Below are 18,178 nucleotides of genomic sequence, written 5' to 3'. Positions count from 1 at the left end.
CAGGACCTGCACTGCCAGTGCGGCTTAGTGCCACCAGTTCCATGACTTGGGAGCCCCAGTAGCATTAAGCAAAGGCAGCATCATAGATTTCACAGAACCACAGAGTGGTTTGTGCTGAAGGGACCTTAAAGCTCCTCCAGCTCCAACCCCTGCCACGGGCAGGGACCCCTTCCACTGGAGCAGCTTGCTCCAAGCCCCTGTGTCCAACCTGGCCTTGAGCACTGCCAGGGATGGGGCAGCCACAGCTTCTCTGGGCACCCTGTGCCAGCGCCTCAGCACCCTCCCAGGGAAGAGCTTGTGCCTAGGAGATGTGGGTTACCGGTGGATGATGTGCTGGCTGCGGAGGTAGTCGAGGGCCAGCGCCATCTCACAGATGTACAGCTTGACCGTGTCCTCGGTGAACTGCACGTTCTGCTGCAGGTGGTAGCGCAGGTCACCGCCGAGGAGCAGGTCCACCACCATGAACATGTCCTCCTCGTCCTGGAAGGAGTACCTGCGGGACCGGCGGCTGTGAGCCAGCGGGCTGAGCCTCACCACTAAACCACATCATGCTTTTGCCTCTCCTCGGTACACAGCTCCTGTGAACACTGCAAACAGCCCCACCACGAGCATATGCTGTTTACAGCTTCCTAATGGAGCAAGCCCAACTCCAGATGCTGTCTTGGTTTTTAGCCTGTTGCTACCCTAAGCAGTGCTGCTTCCAAGGGGTGGGAATCCCAATGAACTTCCCCTGCTTGCTCATCACCTCCCAGCTGATGCTGTGTGACCCCAGCAGCAGGCAGAGCTCCGGGCTTTGCTAGCCAGTCAGTTCAGAAAAACTTCCCATTTTCTATTGTGAACAATCCAATAATGCTACTTAAAATATCCCTGCCTCTCCTGAGAATGGATTGGGAAACACAACTGCTAATTTAACCAGGGAAAAACAGAAAAGGAGATTTATATTTACTGTCGAGTAAAACGCCTCCCTAGATGTGCGGTGATCCATCCCACAGGAGACTGACAGCAGTGGGGATACACCACAAAACAAGGCCCAATTGTTATATTTGGTGACAGCGTTTCTAAGGAGAGAGTATGTGGGATTGCATAATACTTATGAATCACACGCTTCTGCTCTCATCTTCAACGTAGGTTTATTCCGAAAGTACGAGCTGAAAGGGAAGGATCTGCTACAGGAGCAAGTTTTCCCAAAGAATTTCATTATTTGTTGGAAAAATGCTACCTTCAATGGCTAAAATGTTGAAAAAACAAATATAAACTTACTTGGCTCTTCTGGAGCAATGGATTGACAAAAAGAATGTCAAGTAGGTATCACTCTGGGTATAAAGCCTTCTGAATTTCGGAATACTGATTTGATGGCGTGTGCACTGGCAAAACCCATCCCTGTTACTGAGTAATGTGGTAAGGCCTAATTGTGGAAAACCTCCTCAAATCAGGCTGATTTAACAAACAGCTTGAGCTGGCAATGCTCTTGAAACGCACCCTGTCCAGTCACAGTGCAAATGAGATGAGGAGATCTCCTTGCCTTCCCCACAACCACCAGTCCCCTGCACTAGCATCCCTCCGTCTCCATCTGCGGAGCTGCCCTTGCAGTGCTGGTGTAGACTCAGACAGGGCCAGGACAGCTTTAACCCCCCCAAGCTCAGCCCTACCCCAGGAACTCCACTGAGCACACTCGCTATGGGTGCGAGCAGTGATTCATGAGTATTACACAACCCCACATACTCGCTCCTTAGAAATGCTCTCACCAAATATAACAACTGAGCCTTGTTTTGTGGTGCATCCCCACTGCTGTCAGTCTCCTGTGGGATGGATCTGCTTATTTAAACCCCCAGTCAATCTCTGCAAGTCTGAGTCCTTTGCAGGGACCACATGCTGTGTGAAACACTGGATATTTTGTGTAATTTTGTGTTCATTAAAGTTATGAATCATCACCTCTACAACTGCTGGTTTCTTTGGCTTTTCACACTGTTATTTGCTCCAGGAACTGGCCCCACACACTGTCGGATCCGACACAGACTCTCAGCATCTCCACGCACATCAGAGGGACCATCTCTTTAACCAGGAGCATTGTACTGCCTGGGGCACCTTAGTGGGACTCAGCATAGCAGCACAGCATGTACAAAATGGTTTAGGGTTCGGTGGGCAGTGGGGTCCCTTCAAAGGGACCTGACAGCAGCATTTGCAAGAGGCTGTGAAAAACACCCCAACGCACGCACAGGGGTTGGATGGAAAAGGAGAAGCTGAGCTGCTCTGAAATGTTTGGTTCCCTAACATTTGGGGACATCCCGTGCTGTTTCCTGAACACATCCCATTACCATGGACTTGCACTGCAGCAGCTCACTGGGATGCTCCCATGGATGCCCGTGACCACAGAAGGACGGCCAGAACATGGCTCTGTGAGCACTGGAGGGCAGGGGGAAGGAGCTGCTCACCAGAGGTTCACCAGGAAGACGTGCTCGATCTCCTGCAGGATTTCCAGCTCCCTGAAGACGTTGCGAACCTCGTCCCTCTCGATGCACTGCTGCTTGTTCATGTACTTCATGGCGTACATCTTCTCGGTGTCTCTCTTCTGCACAATACACACCTCAAGGGGTGCAGGAGGGGAAGGAAAAAGAGATCTAGTGAGATGTTCTGTATCCTCATTTGCTGCTTTACTGGGCTGAGACCCACACCACTTCTATTCGCTACCCAGTATTCCCAATCTCTGGGCTGGGAAGTGGAATCTACAGATAGAAGCATCCCTGCTCCAAGTGCAGTGCCCATGCACTGCTGATTTGGGCTCCATTACACCCAGGCTGTTTCTAACTGCTCTGTTATGCAGGAGATTCCTCTAGATGTGGCAGCCAGCTCCAGGAGAGCTTTCCAGCAGGGACTGTGCCTGGGAGCTGTGGAGAGAGCTCTGTGCTCGCTGCCTCTCACCGGAGACCAGCTTCAGGCAGCAGTGGGGCTCCTCTCCCAGCCTCAACTCCATCCTGCTCCCATTGCCGGCTGCCAGCCCCCATCTCCTGCACACAGAGCGGTGCTTGGAAAGGTCAAAACAATCCCCTCTGCTTCAGCAGTCATTACCATGCAGATTTGTTAACAGCAAGGACCACAACCACCATGCCCCTGCAGATGTGGCAGTGCTTGTCCTTGCAGGACACAGACCTCCCTGCATGGGGCTCCACAGAATCCCAGCCTGGTCCAAAGGGACCTTAAAGCTCACCCAGCTCCAACCCTTGCCACGGGCAGGGACCCCTTCCACTGGAGCAGCTTGCTCCAAGCCCCTGTGTCCAACCTGGCCTTGAGCACTGCCAGGGATGGGGCAGCCACAGCTTCTCTGGGCACCCTGTGCCAGCGCCTCAGCACCCTCACAGGGAAGAGCTTCTGCCTAAGAGCTCAGCTCAGTCTCCCCTCGGGCAGGTTCAAGCCATTTGCAGGGTTGCAACCTGCTGTGCTCCCAGCCCAGGCTTGCAGCCTCCAATGGTACCTATGCACTGGGAACAGGGATATGCTCGCAGCCATTCCCACACCAGCACACAGAGCCAGGCCACCAGCAGCCGTCAGTTCCTGATCCACTGGGATAACCCAGTACAATCCAGCACAAGTCCACCACCCTGCAGCCTTGGGTGCCCTCCCTTGGTTCTTCTAATCCTAATGACACCCTAATTCCCAAGGTAACCAGTTTTAAATGAACTAATGAGTTCTCAAGGTAACCATTTTTAAGGGAACTCATGACACTTCCCATCATGTAATCATTCATGTACATGTACATGAACATGAACAAAACGTGTACATAGTAAGAGGAAATCCTGCCTGACCAATTTGGTGACCTTCTATGATGGGGCTACAGAACTGATGGACAGGGGTAGAGCAGTTGATGTCATCTACCTGGATTTGTGTAAAGTGTTCGACACTGTCCCACACGACAGCCTTGTCTCTAAATTAGAGAGACATCAATTTGATAGGAGGACCGCTCAGTGGATAAAGAACTGGCTGGATGGCCACACACAAAGAGTGTCTGAAGGGGGCTATAGGGATGCTGGGGATGGACTCTTCATTAGGGACTGTAGTGACAGGACAAGGGGTAATGGGTTCAAACTGAAACAGGGGAAGTTTAGATTGGATCTAAGGAGGAAATTCTTTCCTGTTAGGGTGGTGAGGCACTGGAATGGGTTGCCCAGGGAGGCTGTGAATGCTCCATCCCTGGCAGTGTTCAAGGCCAGGTTGGACGAGGCCTTGGGTAATATGGTTTAGAGCGAGGTGTCCCTGCCCATGGCAGGGGGGTTGGAACTCCATGATCTTAAGGTCCTTTCCAACCCTAACTATTCTATGATTCTATGTACACATATACATGAAGGATACGTGTATACATGTACATGTATACATTTGTGTAATCATTTCATTCCACGCAATCATTGTGCAATCATTAATCAATCAATCCATCAGTCTGTCCTCTGTTATCAGTCAGGCTCTTGTTTACAATGCACTGGACATGTTTCTTTTGCAAAACAATTAGTTTGGCATTTTGGTCACCGAGCCTTCATGGGAGGGTGGCCTGGGGATGCTGCTGGCAGCTCCTCAGAGCAGGTCACATCCACACAGCACCGGAGCAAGCACAGGGGGCCTCTGCAAGCACTGCAGACAGACAGGAGCCACAGAACTCTCCTGCACATCCCGACTGCTGCCATTAATAGCCATTTGCAAGTGCTAATGGTGCACGATATCATAGCATCAAGGACACACTGCAGCAGGGAGGTGACACGGTAATAGGTGGTTATCATTAGCCTGATGAAAACATCCCAATTAGCGACAGGCACTGAAATTAGGGGGTATTTTGCAGTTGTCATTACAATTATGGGAAGTTCTGGGCTGAGGTGACTCCACACACACCTCAGAGCCCACCTTAAAGGGTCAATTTATGGGCAGCTTGACCAGAGGAGTCTCACCCTGAGAGCTGTGTCCAGCCCCTCTGGCTACAGGGTGAGAATGGGTGTCCCCAGCCCCGTGCCCATGAGAAATCAAAGCCCATCAACTGCAGTGCTGCGGACTGCTCACAATAGCAAACAGGAGGTAACCGCCTGCTCTGTGCAAACAATGATCATGAACTACCTACAGACCCCAGCGGGATCCAACCCCTGCCACAGCAGGCTCTAAACTGGTTCTACATTTAACAAACCAGGCAAAAATAACTGCATAAATTCTTCAAGCAGAAAAGACCTAACAATAGCCTTCTGAAACATAAAATCTTAGAATCCCGGCCTGGTTTGTGTTGAAACGGACCTTAAAGCTCCTCCAGCTCCAACCCCTGCCACAGGCAGGGACCCCTTCCACTGGAGCAGCTTGCTCCAAGCCCCTGTGTCCAACCTGGCCTCAGCACCTGAAAACATGGGCATTGCTATAGAATTTCTCTAAAAGCACATCTCTGAACATCAGCCACCAGGCACTGGTACCATCGTTCCCTGATGTCAGCTCATCCCACATGATGGCCAGAAGCTCACGGATCTCTACGTGTTTCATTCCTTTTTCTTTAGACTGTCACTTGCAGTATCGTACCAGCTATTGCACTTGAGGTTTATGTCATTTGCTGCTTGTTTCTCTGCAGGGAGAGTGGGAACCTAGCACAATACATGAGTAAACGATGAAAACTTCTTGTGCTCTGTAATCACCATAAACAGTTTTCTGACCCAGCACAGCATCACCCACATACAGAGCAATGCCCCTGTCAGGTGCTCTGGAGAAGAGCACCAGTGTGGGTGTTGATGGCGATGGCCTTCCTCCAGCCAAGACCCACAGAGCTCAGGGTGGGGGGAAGCTGCCCTCTGACATTAGGACTGGTGTTGGTGCTGCCCCAGCCAGGCCCAGCCGCTGAGGTCCTTTGCCACAGGAACCCTTCCTAAAATGTCCCTGGTGACAGCAGCACGCCTCGCCCCCCGAAACAGCAGTGCCCCAACATGAGTCTTCTCTGTCTTGCGCTTCTCCACTCGCGCATCTGTTCCTGGGCAAGGAACAAACATCCGCCTGGCAGCAAGTCAACAGTGGGGTTTAAACTGAATCCGTTTTCAATCAGATCCACAATGTGAAGCAAGGCAAGAGAGCAGAAAGAGCCTACTTTGTCCTCACCCTGCATAATGCAGGGCCTCGGAGCACAAAGGACATCGCAGTGGTTAAATACAGCCATTAGAAAAGACTGTCTGTAATGGTGCCAGATCTGCGCAGCAGAAGGCAGGCATCAGCTGGTCCTGTATTGCTCAAGACGTGACACATAAAAGATTTAATAGAGTCCCAGATACCCTGAACATTCAGCTGCTGCCAAATGGTTTGTATACAGCTGCCTTTGCTTTTATTGCATTAAAGGCATAAAGGGTTTGGAGCCTGCGTCTGTGATGCAGGACATGAGATGAGCATTTACCATCTCCAAGTTTGATTTCACTTGGTGGGGCCCCAGGGGATGGCAATGCCTCCATTGTCACCTCACTGGCAGCTTCTCACCTGAGCAGGGGACAGCCTGGGTCTTCACTCAACAGGAGCGATCTCAAGGAGATAGCCCCAGCTCTCTCATTCATTTAGAGGTGCTGTTAAAATAGTAACAGGCGGGGAAAGCTGACTCCTGGCTCTGAAATCCCTTTCTGTAAGGCCAGAGTTAGCATTAAGAAACACAGAACAGGAACAGGAGCGTTCAAAGCTGCCTCAACGCTTCCTGCAGGGCTGGGGTTTGGGTGGCTTCTGGTGCCCAGGGCACTCAGTCATTACGTGCGTTTTGGAAGCAGTTTTTGTTCTTGCTGACTGACGATGCTTCCCCAGTCACCTACATTTCTGCTGCTCTGTACAGTTTTGGGTCCAACTTGCTCTCTCTTAGGCTGCCTTTGCCTTTTCTCCTTTAGAAACGAAAGAACATTTTTCCTGCTGATTCTGAAGGAATCCAGCGGGCTGAAATCCCACTCAGATGAAAGGTCATCTAATCATTTAATAGCATGTCCTCACTTATCTCAAACTAATTATACAGGGGCAGCACCATTTGCCTGGGCTCGAACAAAAGCGAGCGGTTTGCACTCCGGGCAGCATCTGCAGAGCTGATAAATACTTGAGCTTGTTTGATCTGGGCTGCACCAAGATTATTTTTCCCTGCTGCAAATGCAGATGTCACCTTAAACTGAGGCACCGCGGCCCTGTCCCCTGCAGGACATCGCCGTCACTCCTGATGCAAACACCACAGCTGGGTTCGAGAGACCTTCCTTCTGCTCTGCACCACGAGCAGGAGTCTCTCAATGGCTTCTGCCTTTCCCAGACAAGACAAATGCTCTGTAATCCCCACAGGCACAGACACTTCCCTGGCTCCGGCTGGACCCATCATCAGGTTTCACCATACAAAGCTGGATTCACTTCTTTGTTTTTAGAGTTGAGTCAAGGCTTAGCATCAGCAAGCACTACACAGCCTCATCAAACACCTTAATCCTACACGACAGTGAGCCACAGCTGAGCACCGCTCTAGCTTGTAAGAATACTCATTTGGGGTGGTTGCACCTTGCCCATGTGTGATTCCTCCTCCATCGACTTCCCATGGGTATTTATATCAGGCCTCCCAATTCCCCCAACCTCACCCACTAAGCCAAGAAATAAACCCCCTCACTTCTCTGAGGGTTTCATCCTTTACAAAGCAGCAGTGTCTGATCATCTGGAGGGAAATTCCAGTCCCACAGCCTTTAAAGAAGACTCGGAGAGGACTTCAGTTGGCAATGAGCACTGCAATGGGCAGAGCGATGCCCATGTGAAGGGCAGTGGGACAGTGGTCACTGCTGGGACCCCAGTGCTCTGCTGTGGGACAGCGGTGCTGCACCAGGAGCTGCAGACTGAATCTTGCCCATTGTATTAAAGCAACCACAATCGGTTTGCAGCCGCTCTCAGGCATGCACCAAACAGATCTTTTTTACAGCTGTTCTGGAGAGAAACCAACGGCCTCTGACACAGCCACGGTGCCAAGGCTGCACAGGATGCAGCATCAGCTACCCTGTTGTTTAAAAGCAATCTTTATCTCATTCTGTATTATGATGGCATTGATGGTAATTGAAATACAATCCCTGCCTGGTAATTAACATCTGTACAATTAACACTTGTAATTAAACAGATAATATTAACTTGTTCCACAGTTCTCATAAACATTAAGGATAAAGCCCACTAATCACAATTTTTTTAGGCATAGCCAAGGCAGCAAAGCTGGAAGCTGCCTCCAAATGCAATTGAAGTATCAGGGATTCCTGAATCATGGTGAGCGGCTGGCTGAAGCTCTGCTGGAAGCATCCACCTGCTTCCCATGGGTCTGCCCATGACTTCTGTGTCCCGCCAGGAAGGACCCTAGGACCAAGGCCATGCCTGCACACTCCAGAGGAGCCCAGGAGCCAGGGGGCACAAAGGGGATGGTGACTCTGCCATGGCCATGAGCCACCAGCATGCTCCCCTGAGGGCCACCAGTGACTGGAAGTGGCCTGTGCCAAAACCATCCCCTGCCTTCCCTTGGGGACACCCCACGGTCAAAAACCCCTTTAAACCCTGGCATTACCGTGCCAGTTCCCAGCTACTGCCTTGTGGCAGCCCACGGCAAACAGCACCTCCTACAAAGCCACAAGAGCGTGTGAGTTATGGGCAGTATCAGGAGTGAACTGCTGACAGCCTCCACCAAAAAATCACCTCAAATTCACCAAATCAGGTTTATCTCATCAAAAGCATTCTCAAAACGGCAACAGCCCTGTTTGCTCTGACAAAGGCAGGGACCTGGCAGCTGGGTCCTGGGCATCAGACGGCGCTGCCCAGCTCTGCTGATGCTCTCCTCCTCTCCCAGAACCAGAAAGGAGCAAACAAGGAAAGGCAGGCAGACAGACGTGCTCTCGAGCATGGCTGTAAGCGCAGCTATGGACAGCACGACACTGTGTGCCTTGGGCAGGATGATTCATGATCACAAAGTAGATCGATGATTACCAGATACACAGGACAGTAAAATCTGGTCTAAGGGGCAAAGGCTGGGCTGAAGCCCACAGATACACAGGAGCAGCTCCCTGCAAGAACAGACCCAGAACAGGCACCCAGTATCTCAAGGATGCTGGTCCCCTGAAGGTGTTCCACCTCCACGGCTGCTGACCCAGAGCCTGGCTCGATGAGCACAAGAGGAAATGATGAAGGCAGTGGGCACTGCAGGAGTCGGTGCAGCCCCTCACCACCCCCTCAGGGCTGCGCTGGTGGAGATGCAGTATTTCAGAACTGTCCCTGGAAGAGCTCCTCTGGGGATGCCATTGGCTCGGTGCCCAACAGGCCCGGTGGAATCCCAAGGGATCCCACAGCACCTTGCTGTGAGCTGGGGAGGCTGCGCTCCAGGGACAGAGGTGAAGTCCTGGGAGCAGGACTATGGCATCACACAGCTTACCCATGGCACTTACCCCATGCTCAGCGGGACACGTTGCTATAATACTGTCTGATCCTGAATACAAACATCCTTTGAAACAATCAGAAATCCTATTGCTTGATTATGCAGCTTATTTAACCACTACTTTGCTCTGGGAACAGTTTTGACAGCAGTGTTCTGGCAGTGTTTTTCCCAGCGATTATCTCCAGCACACAAAGACCCATTTACAAGAATGGGACATCTGCAGCTCTGCTCCCAGCTCCATTCTCCCACATTATCCACGTGGATGAGCCGGGCTGGGTGACACAAACACACGGGCACTGCTGGCCGTGCTGGTCGCGCTCCTCCACCTCCCCACGTCTGTCCAGCTCCAACCATGCTACATCACTCAGAATAACAGCAGTATTTAATAACTGAATAACAACAAGGATTTGAACCTGAAGTTCCCCTCCAGATGCAAAGGTCAAAACCAGAACCTATCAATCTACTCCAGTATAAACCACATCAGAAGTTGTAAAGTGGCAGTGAATGGAAAATCACTGCAAACCTCAGGATACATGTTCCAAGTATAAGGTAACCAGCCCCCCCCAAAATGCCTTCACATCTTCAAGAGCCAGTTTTGTTTTCTACTCCAAACCCCTCGCCACGTTTCACCCCTTCAGGTGATTTTTCCATGGAGTCTTACTTTACTTGTTCCCTGCCGAAAAGTTGTGCTTTATGACGAGATGGATGAAGCACCGGTTTGTCAGAGCACCATAAATCATTAAACTCTCCTTAATTCCGCACTGCTGTTTGCTGCAGCCAAGTTGTAGCAGCAGCTGATGAAACTTTTATTCATAGCAAGCCTGGTGGTGTCAACACTTCCATTAAAAACCCCTTTCCGTTGCTTATGCTAGAGACAAAAACCTCTTCTGAACCAAAATAAAACCTGCTGGTGGAGATCACACCTCCGCGTGCCGTACATCAGTAACTGCAACTCTGGGGTCTTGGGAATGTGTTTGTGTTCTCACCTCGTGCAGATCTGCAAACCCAACAGAGCCGTATGGATTTATATCATCTACAGACGTGGCCGTTTGTGCACCAGGAAAGTAACCCACGTCTCGTGGCTCCAGCTGGGAGCGTGCTCGGAACACGTGCAAAACTAGGACTGCTCTTTCTTCACGTCTTCTTTCCACACTGAGCCTTATTTCTGTCTTGCTGTTGACATAAATGGCACAGAACCAGCACACAGAGACTATGTCAGGAAAAGCTCTCCTCGGTGGCACCTGCACACAGCATGCAGGGAGCTGAGCTCTTCTGCTTGGTGTCTATCATGGAATACCTCCCAATTCTCCTGCAAGAATCCAGGAAAGGGGTGCAGAATGTAGACTATGTGCTCTGAATCCTATGATTTAAAGCAATTTGAGGTAGTTCAAATGGAGCACTTCCTTTTACTGCCATGCTGGGAAAAGGGCATCTCATCAGACATTAAGCAGATGTTTCTGTAATTGAATTCTGGCTATGGGTGATTAGTTGACTTGCAGCTCTGAAAAACTGGGTAGACTTCTTTACCTCAGGAGAGACATAGATCAAATAAACAAGAAAAAACTAAAGAAGTGACAGCATATAAACCTAAGGTACAAAAAAGAGCATTTTTCCTTACTTCTGTTTGTCCTTGCTCACCCCCTCTCCCCCTTGCAGACCAGATACAGTTCCATCATTTGATATAGATTACAGTCAGTCAGATATAGGACCATAGACTCACAGGATGGTTTGGGTTGGAAGGGACCTCAAAGCTCCTCCAGCTCCAACCCCTGCCACGGGCAGGGACCCCTTCCACTGGAGCAGCTTGCTCCAAGCCCCTGTGTCCAACCTGGCCTTGAGCACTGCCAGGGATGGGGCAGCCACAGCTTCTCTGGGCACCCTGTGCCAGCGCCTCAGCACCCTCACAGGGAAGAACTGGTTCCTAATGCTGAATATCTCAAATTCTGATGTCTTTAGTAGATTTCAAAACAAAAAATGTGGGCATTTTGGGCCATCCTCTGGTCACGGTCCTGAGCACGCCTTTGATGTGGCATCAGATGGACACAGAGCAGCAGAGCCTCATTGTGGGGGGTTTGGGGTGGCTGGGAGCTGGTTCCCACTGTAGGGGTGGCTGTGCTGGGGTGGGGAGGAGGACAGGCAGGGAGATGAGTTCTGGAGCTGTCATGCTTCCTACAGAAAGGCTGTTCGGCATCTCAGCTCTTGTGCAGCTCTAAACACGTGCTCAGAGCTCTGCTGGGCTCTTCTGCCTTTAATAACATTTAGAGAACGATGAGGACTCAGACCACGCTCAATCCACCACGACCCTCCATCTTCTTCCTCTTGGATGGATCCAAGCCTGGATCCACCATTTGCTCCAGCTCAGCAGTACTCAGATGAACATGAGGGTCTGAATCCCTGTGAACAACTACAATTAACAAGGCTTTTGTGAACAAAATGGGGAAAGTGCATCTTCCTACTGCTGACCTACACTTGGAGTCTTGTATTTGGAGTCATCTTTCATTACAGCCATGATGACATTCTGTGATGCTCTGTACACTGCTCAAGGAGACCAACAAAATAGGGGTTTTAGTTACATATTTGATAAAACTTGGGAACAGAGAGAAATTGAATTGTTCCCCAGGAAGGATGGAGGGCTTTATTAAATCTCAGACTGTAAATGAATGTTGAAGCTTTCCCTGATCCTAAGGCAAGAACAGTCAGTGTGCTATTTCAAACAACCTCATCACTCATCCTGAACCCGTGCTGCTGAGAGCCTTGTCCATGACCTCTTCATCTGTGCTGCTGCACGACCTGCCCCCAGGCACACAGCTCCTATCCATGCTCAAGTAACTAGATAGAGGTGTAACTTTTCAGCTAAGAAGGAAGGGGGGTGCTCGTGTTTGACAGCACAAAACCTGCAGGAGGAATTACTGCTCCCTGCAGCCAAACACTTCACTTTCCATCGGCAGAAGCTCGCTTCATTGCACTCAAGGGGTTACCACCAAACTGCATCTCCTCCAGTAAAGGTCTGGTACTGAAAGACTGTGTTTTTTAGGCCAGGTATTGCAAAGGAAACATAAGAGCTTGCACACCACAGACATTTGTGCCTAAGACCAGCAAAGGGGGAAGTGACTCCCAGCATCAAGGCGAGCAAAGCTCCCTGCAGCGCATTAAAACCAGCTATTACAGAGCTCTGGCACCCTCCCAAAGGCTGACACCAGCCACTGGGGCTGCAGTCAGAACTCACAACACCTGTAACAACTGACATTGACAGCAAGAACCTCTGTGGTCATGCCATGCACGCTGCACACAGCATTCATTTCTCCACCTACCCCAGCACCACAGTCCAGGTTTGGTTCCAGTACCTTAGCTGAATGGAAGTTTGGTCACACTGTAGTCAATCTGTTCACATTCACTTTTCAATATTGGGGTAAAATCCCTAGTACGTCTCCCTTGGGAAAAGGGGCAGCTCAAACCTAGACCTTGTAGCACCTGACCAGACATAGCTTTATTTTCTTTGTCCTACACACCCAACACTCAACCAAAGCATTTGGAGGCCACCAACAGAGACCTATCTATATCTATACTAAGGCACTATCACAGTACACAAACAGCAGAAGTGTCTGTAAGAAAATAGCATCTTGGAAGTGGGATGATGAATGACAAGTTGTGGTTAAGACCAGCACAACTCCCCTAACTACAGTGGATGAATTCCATTGTGACCACTGTTGACCCTTCCTCTAGAAAGCGAATGTTACAGCCGCTCCGCAAGGAGATGTCTCTTCCAGCTCCACCGTCAATCCCCACACATGCAGGAACTCAAGGTACAAAATACATGGAGTCTCTTCTCCCCAGTGCATCTCTTACAATTCTCCTAACGCTGAGTTCCTGCTCCTGCTGGCTGGAAAGAGCAATGTCTCCTGGAAGAGAAAGCTGCAGAGGCTGCAGGGGCGATGGAGGCACCTTCCAGATGGGGGTGCAGGGGCTCTGCATGGACATCCCGCCTGCTCCTCTCTCCCCCATCAGCGCAGCCGCCCTGCCGGCTGAGCCAAGCAGATGGCTCACAGCAGACGAGGGGCTGCCCCCACGCTGTTCCCAAGGAGCCACAGCACTGTTCACAAGTCTATCAAACCTACCGATCAGTGCTCAATTACATCACATGAACAAATGTGCTTCGAGCATTCAAGAGCAAAGAGGATCTTCCTACTGCAGCTCTCCTATTAGGCATCTACAGAGCTTTGACACTTCCACTTATCAATGCTGCTGAGTTACTCACCATGCCTCAAGTGGCCCGTCATCATGCATGTCTCCATGAATATCAGGCAGCACTTGCTGAGCTGAGTCATTGCTGTGACTTCAGCCTGGCCTCCCAAGTAGAGCCAGCAGCCACCCCATCCAGCCCAGCAGGACCAATGGCAAGCACATCCCTCCACAGCAAACTGCTCTCCCAGAATTAATGGCACAGGGCACTGGGAAGGGGCGGATCAGTATAAGAGCACATCACTGCAACTGAGCAGCAGTGCTTGACCAGGGCTTCAATTCTGCCTCAGTCCTGAAGGCATCACCTAGAAGAAGAGCTGCTGCCCAGAAAAGACTCCAGGTAGAGTACTCTGCCCAGGAATAGCCTTGTGCATCTTATTCCCCCTGATAAGACAAAAGATTATAGCAGAGGGCTAAAATCTGGTTTTAGAATCATAGAATCCCAGCCTGCTTTGTGTTGGAAGGGACATTAAAGCTCATCCAGTTCCAACTCCTGCCATGGGCAGGGACGCTTTCCACTAGAGCAGCTTTCTCCAAGCCCTGTGTCCAACCTGGCCTTGAACACTTCCAGGGATGGGGCAGCCATCAGTCCCTAATGAAGAGTCCCTCTCCAGCATCCTTGCAGCCCCCTTCAGAGACTGGAAGCTGCTCTGAGGTCTCCACGCAGATTCTCTTCTCCAGGCTGAACAGCCCCAGTGTTCTCAGCCTGTCTTCATACAGGAGGTGCTCACAGCCTCCTCTGGACTTGCTCCAACAGCTCCATGCCCTTACACTGAGGACATCAGAACTGCATCCAGTGCTGCAAATGGGGTCTCACGAGAGCAGAGACCATCTTATGTGAGTGCTCTCCCCAAATGAATTTCCCTGCTGAGGAAATAAGGCAGGACAGGGCAGAGCTGGAGCTTTGGGATGTCACCGGATGCACAGAGCTGGATGAGGGGTGGCCAAACAAAGCTCCCACAGCCTGGCTAACTGGTGCTTGTCAGAACGGCAGCTCGGGGGAATGCGGTGGCTGTGATTTCATCTCAGCACAGCCTGGTTTAAGCGCAGCAGCTGCTGAAGGAGCAGGTCTGTGTTTTACACTGCGCTGCCCTTTCTTCAGAGGACTTTTTAGCAGTTACTTTTCAGAAGCATTTATAGATCAGAAGTAATGGCGCAGCACAGCAACCCCTCTGCAGCTCTGAGGGAACACAGGAACAGGAGGATTCTTGATGGAGTTTTTACATAAATAGTAACTGAAAAGGAGGTGAGAGTGAAAAGCAGAGACACAAAAGGCTTCTGTGCAACAAACACTCTCTCTTTCCTTTCTTTTCCTTCTTAACACACCCCTCATGCGTTAACAGTGCAGCTTTCCTGAGGGAGGCAGAATTCCTGATCTTACAGCAAAAATAGAGTTTATCCCAACAGTGATGGGTCAGTAGCCCAGCTCAAACCAGGAACAAGTCAGCAAGAATAAAAAGAAACAAAACACTTAGAAGAGCACATCTGCAAGCGTCAAAGCGATATTATAATGAAGGTTTTCTTTCAGAGAGCAAAGTGTCCGCTTTGTGTGAAAAAGGAAAGCACTAAATTTGGACTTCCTCAGTGTTTTCATTCCTAATCTTTTCATTTATGAGACTACTGAAACTGTAGTTTCATCAGGGCTGTACCTGCTGGCCCCTCAGTGCCTCAACAGCCCCAACACCACAGCACCAGGGCTGCATGAGAATCAGTGCAAAGACAGGGGAGGAAAGCACTGTTTGGGCACTCAGAGGCACTGAAAATCACATCCTATTACTTATGCTGCTCACAAAACTTGCTCATTATTTCACAGCCATTTTCCTTGCCCGTGACAGGCTGAGCAGCTTGACCTTTCCTTCTGCCCATTCTTCCCTGTCTCCCCAGTGCCGAGAGCAGTATTTAGCAGGAAGATACAGCAACAGAGACCAAAGAAACTCCAAGAGCAGGTAATGACAGAACAGAACAGAGCCGAGCCATGAGAATTAGTCATTTCTGTCTCATCCCCCCAGATCCATCAATCTTGGGCAGAGAATGAAACGAGAAGCAAAGTCATAGAATCATAGGATCAACCAGGTTGGAAAAGACCTCTAAGCTCATCAAGTCCAACTGTTCCCCATCACTGACACACATGGTTGAGCCCTGCACCCCTGGCACAGCACAGCAAGCTCCTCTCAGTCTGCACCAGCATCCTTCTGCTCCTCTGAATGAATGCATTGTCAGGGAGCAGCCAGGCAAATAGCAAGCTTCTGAGTAACTGGAGAGAGCAGCAGCAATTTGCCACTTGTTACTGGCACCCTTTGTGCAACAGCTACGCATTCCTGGTTTCCATCAATGTCTCCTAATGCAGTAGGTGTTCTATATAACACCCAGCCATTTTTCAGGAAGCTTTTCCCAGCCAGAGAATGAAATACTCATGGAAACACCCAGCATGCTGCAGTTTACAGTCATGGTTATTTCCTGACCACCAAACTCTGCAGCTGTGCCACACGTGAACAGAAATGAGAAGGTGCATAAACCAGCACAGAGGCCTCTGCAGACCCAGGTGGCTGGTGTGCAGCTCGGGGCAGACAGACACTGGGCAACGCGGTGGTCATGGAGGCAGGAGACTCCATCCCCAACAAGAAATGCACTCCCATGCTCTCCCCAGCCCTCCACACAACCCTTCTGATCCACAACAACCAGCTTTTCCACATCCTCTTCCTGCCCCTCTCCAGAGTCCATCAACACAGTTCACTGGGAAACAAGGCAAAGCACTACCTAATTCTGAGCTTTCTGACTGGGAAAGAGGGAACGACAAGGGAGAAGGCAGGCAGGAAGACTGGGAGGAATAAAAGCACATCCTGTGCTCATCAGTGGGAAAGAGCCTCTCTGGTAAGCCTGGCTCAGAAGATGCTGTCCGTGGCAGGTCTGGCCTCGGTGCTGCACATGGCCGGTGCAATGGCACAGGCGGCCAGTCTCTGGGACAGAATGGTGTCAAATCTATCATAACAATCGCCTCTATTGTCAATTGTGTGCCAGCTGCATCAGTTTCTGCTTGTGTTTCTCATGTTCCTTTTATCTTCACTATTAAGACACAGAAAATCTCAGTTGCCCTTTCCTGGCTTTGGCGCAGCCCCTGTATCCACCCCAGGAAAACCAGAACAGACCCGTACCCAGAACAGCTCTATGGGTACATGTCTGCATTACCATTATATGACTGCAGTTACCATGAGATTCCCTGCCTGTGGCAGGGGCTGGAACCGGATGAGCTTTAAGGTCCCTTCCAACACAAACCAGGCTGGGATAATGGGATTCTGTGATTCAGATTTGTTTTACATGGTGCACAGACACATCAATGGGAAGTCATGAACTTCAGACTTCTTTAACCCACAGGAAGAAACACACCATGTGAGAAAAAGGAGAGTCTCCTTCTGCAAACATCACTGAATTATAATTATAGAGGAACAAAAGGGGTGCACCCCCTAATGCTCCGGATAAACCTAGGCAGTATTTACTTCAATAAACTATTATAAAAGCTCTTAGAGAACATTTGCTGTATCATGCTGATAGAGTCATCGTTTCATAAGAACAAAGGTCACTGTTTCTTATCCTTTATGACGTTAAGTGGCTTGTAATTGGATTGTCCAACCATGAGCATTAACACAACATCCCAAACTCATAAACTGCAGTTTCCAAGGACCTGTAGATGATGCTGACAACCAACGTCACTTCCATTTGATTGCTGCCAAGTCCTGGATCTGATGCTGAAACACCCCTGCTCCCGGGTCAGTTAGCTAGCTTGAGGGCTGCTGGTTGATGGCCTCAGAGCCAAGGAAAGATCAAATGCTGGTCATATTAAAGCACCAAGGAAGTTGTAATTAACACTAGCAAAGTGGGGTGCATTGGTTTTACTCTAAATTGAGACTTCTTTCTGTCGGCTATGCAGAGCAGCAGCCGGTGCTGGCTGCCCAGCAGGCACCAAGCATGGGTAAGCCATGGGTAAGGCACAGCCTCTGGTGTTGACACAGTTGAACTGGGTCTCTTGAGGGTAATGCTAGAAAAACAATGATCAGGTTTCCCATTATTAATCTGACCGAGTGCCAAAATATTCTGCTGTTTGTCCTCACAGATGATGAGAGATTATGGAACTCAGTAACACGTTTAGGCCAGGTTTCCTGCAGCAAGCTGCTCTAGTGGAAGCTGTCCCTGCCCATGGCACTGGATGAGCTTTAAGGTCCCTTCAACAAAAGGCAGTTTGGGATTCTGTGGTCCTCGGTTGCCGCAGCACCCAGCCCACCCTGCCCTCTCCTCCTGATGCTGCTTTCCTTGTGAGAGTCCACAGAGTCCTGCAGGACCTGGAGATGCTGCTGCACCATCTCCTCCTCCCCTCAAAGACCTCAGCTCTGTGCTTCATTATCCTGTAATTAGACTGGCCCTTCTGAACACGAGTGCCAGTGTCTGATTTAGAGACATCTGCCACTCAGCAGACAGCATATGTGAATCCACAGAAAGGTCTCCTTCATCAAAGCCCCAGCAATGAGACTGCGTTGTGCCTTAGGGGTG

The 18,178-nt window shown here is 50.2% G+C and overlaps 2 protein-coding genes across 3 annotated transcripts in view; both read right to left on the bottom strand.

The window, feature by feature from the left end:
• The window catches only part of BNIP3 (BCL2 interacting protein 3), a 237,499-nt gene that overhangs the window by 122,320 nt on the left and 97,001 nt on the right, over positions 1–18,178 (bottom strand). The window lies entirely within an intron of this gene.
• The window catches only part of STK32C (serine/threonine kinase 32C), a 78,581-nt gene that overhangs the window by 7,348 nt on the left and 53,055 nt on the right, over positions 1–18,178 (bottom strand). For both annotated transcript variants that reach the window (XM_061376695.1, XM_061376696.1), the window contains 2 exons: positions 2,433–2,584; positions 320–493 (listed from right to left, as the gene is read on the bottom strand). In XM_061376695.1, coding sequence (XP_061232679.1) covers positions 320–493; positions 2,433–2,584 — 326 coding nt within the window. The remainder of the gene's footprint in view (positions 1–319; positions 494–2,432; positions 2,585–18,178) is intronic.

This window comes from Neopsephotus bourkii, unplaced genomic scaffold (assembly GCF_033783945.1).
Source record: "Neopsephotus bourkii isolate Nb327-2 ecotype Australia unplaced genomic scaffold, CSIRO-AGI_Nbou_v1 NB_1735, whole genome shotgun sequence".
Taxonomy (NCBI): domain Eukaryota; kingdom Metazoa; phylum Chordata; class Aves; order Psittaciformes; family Psittacidae; genus Neopsephotus; species Neopsephotus bourkii.
This window is presented reverse-complemented; position numbering and strand designations above follow the sequence as displayed.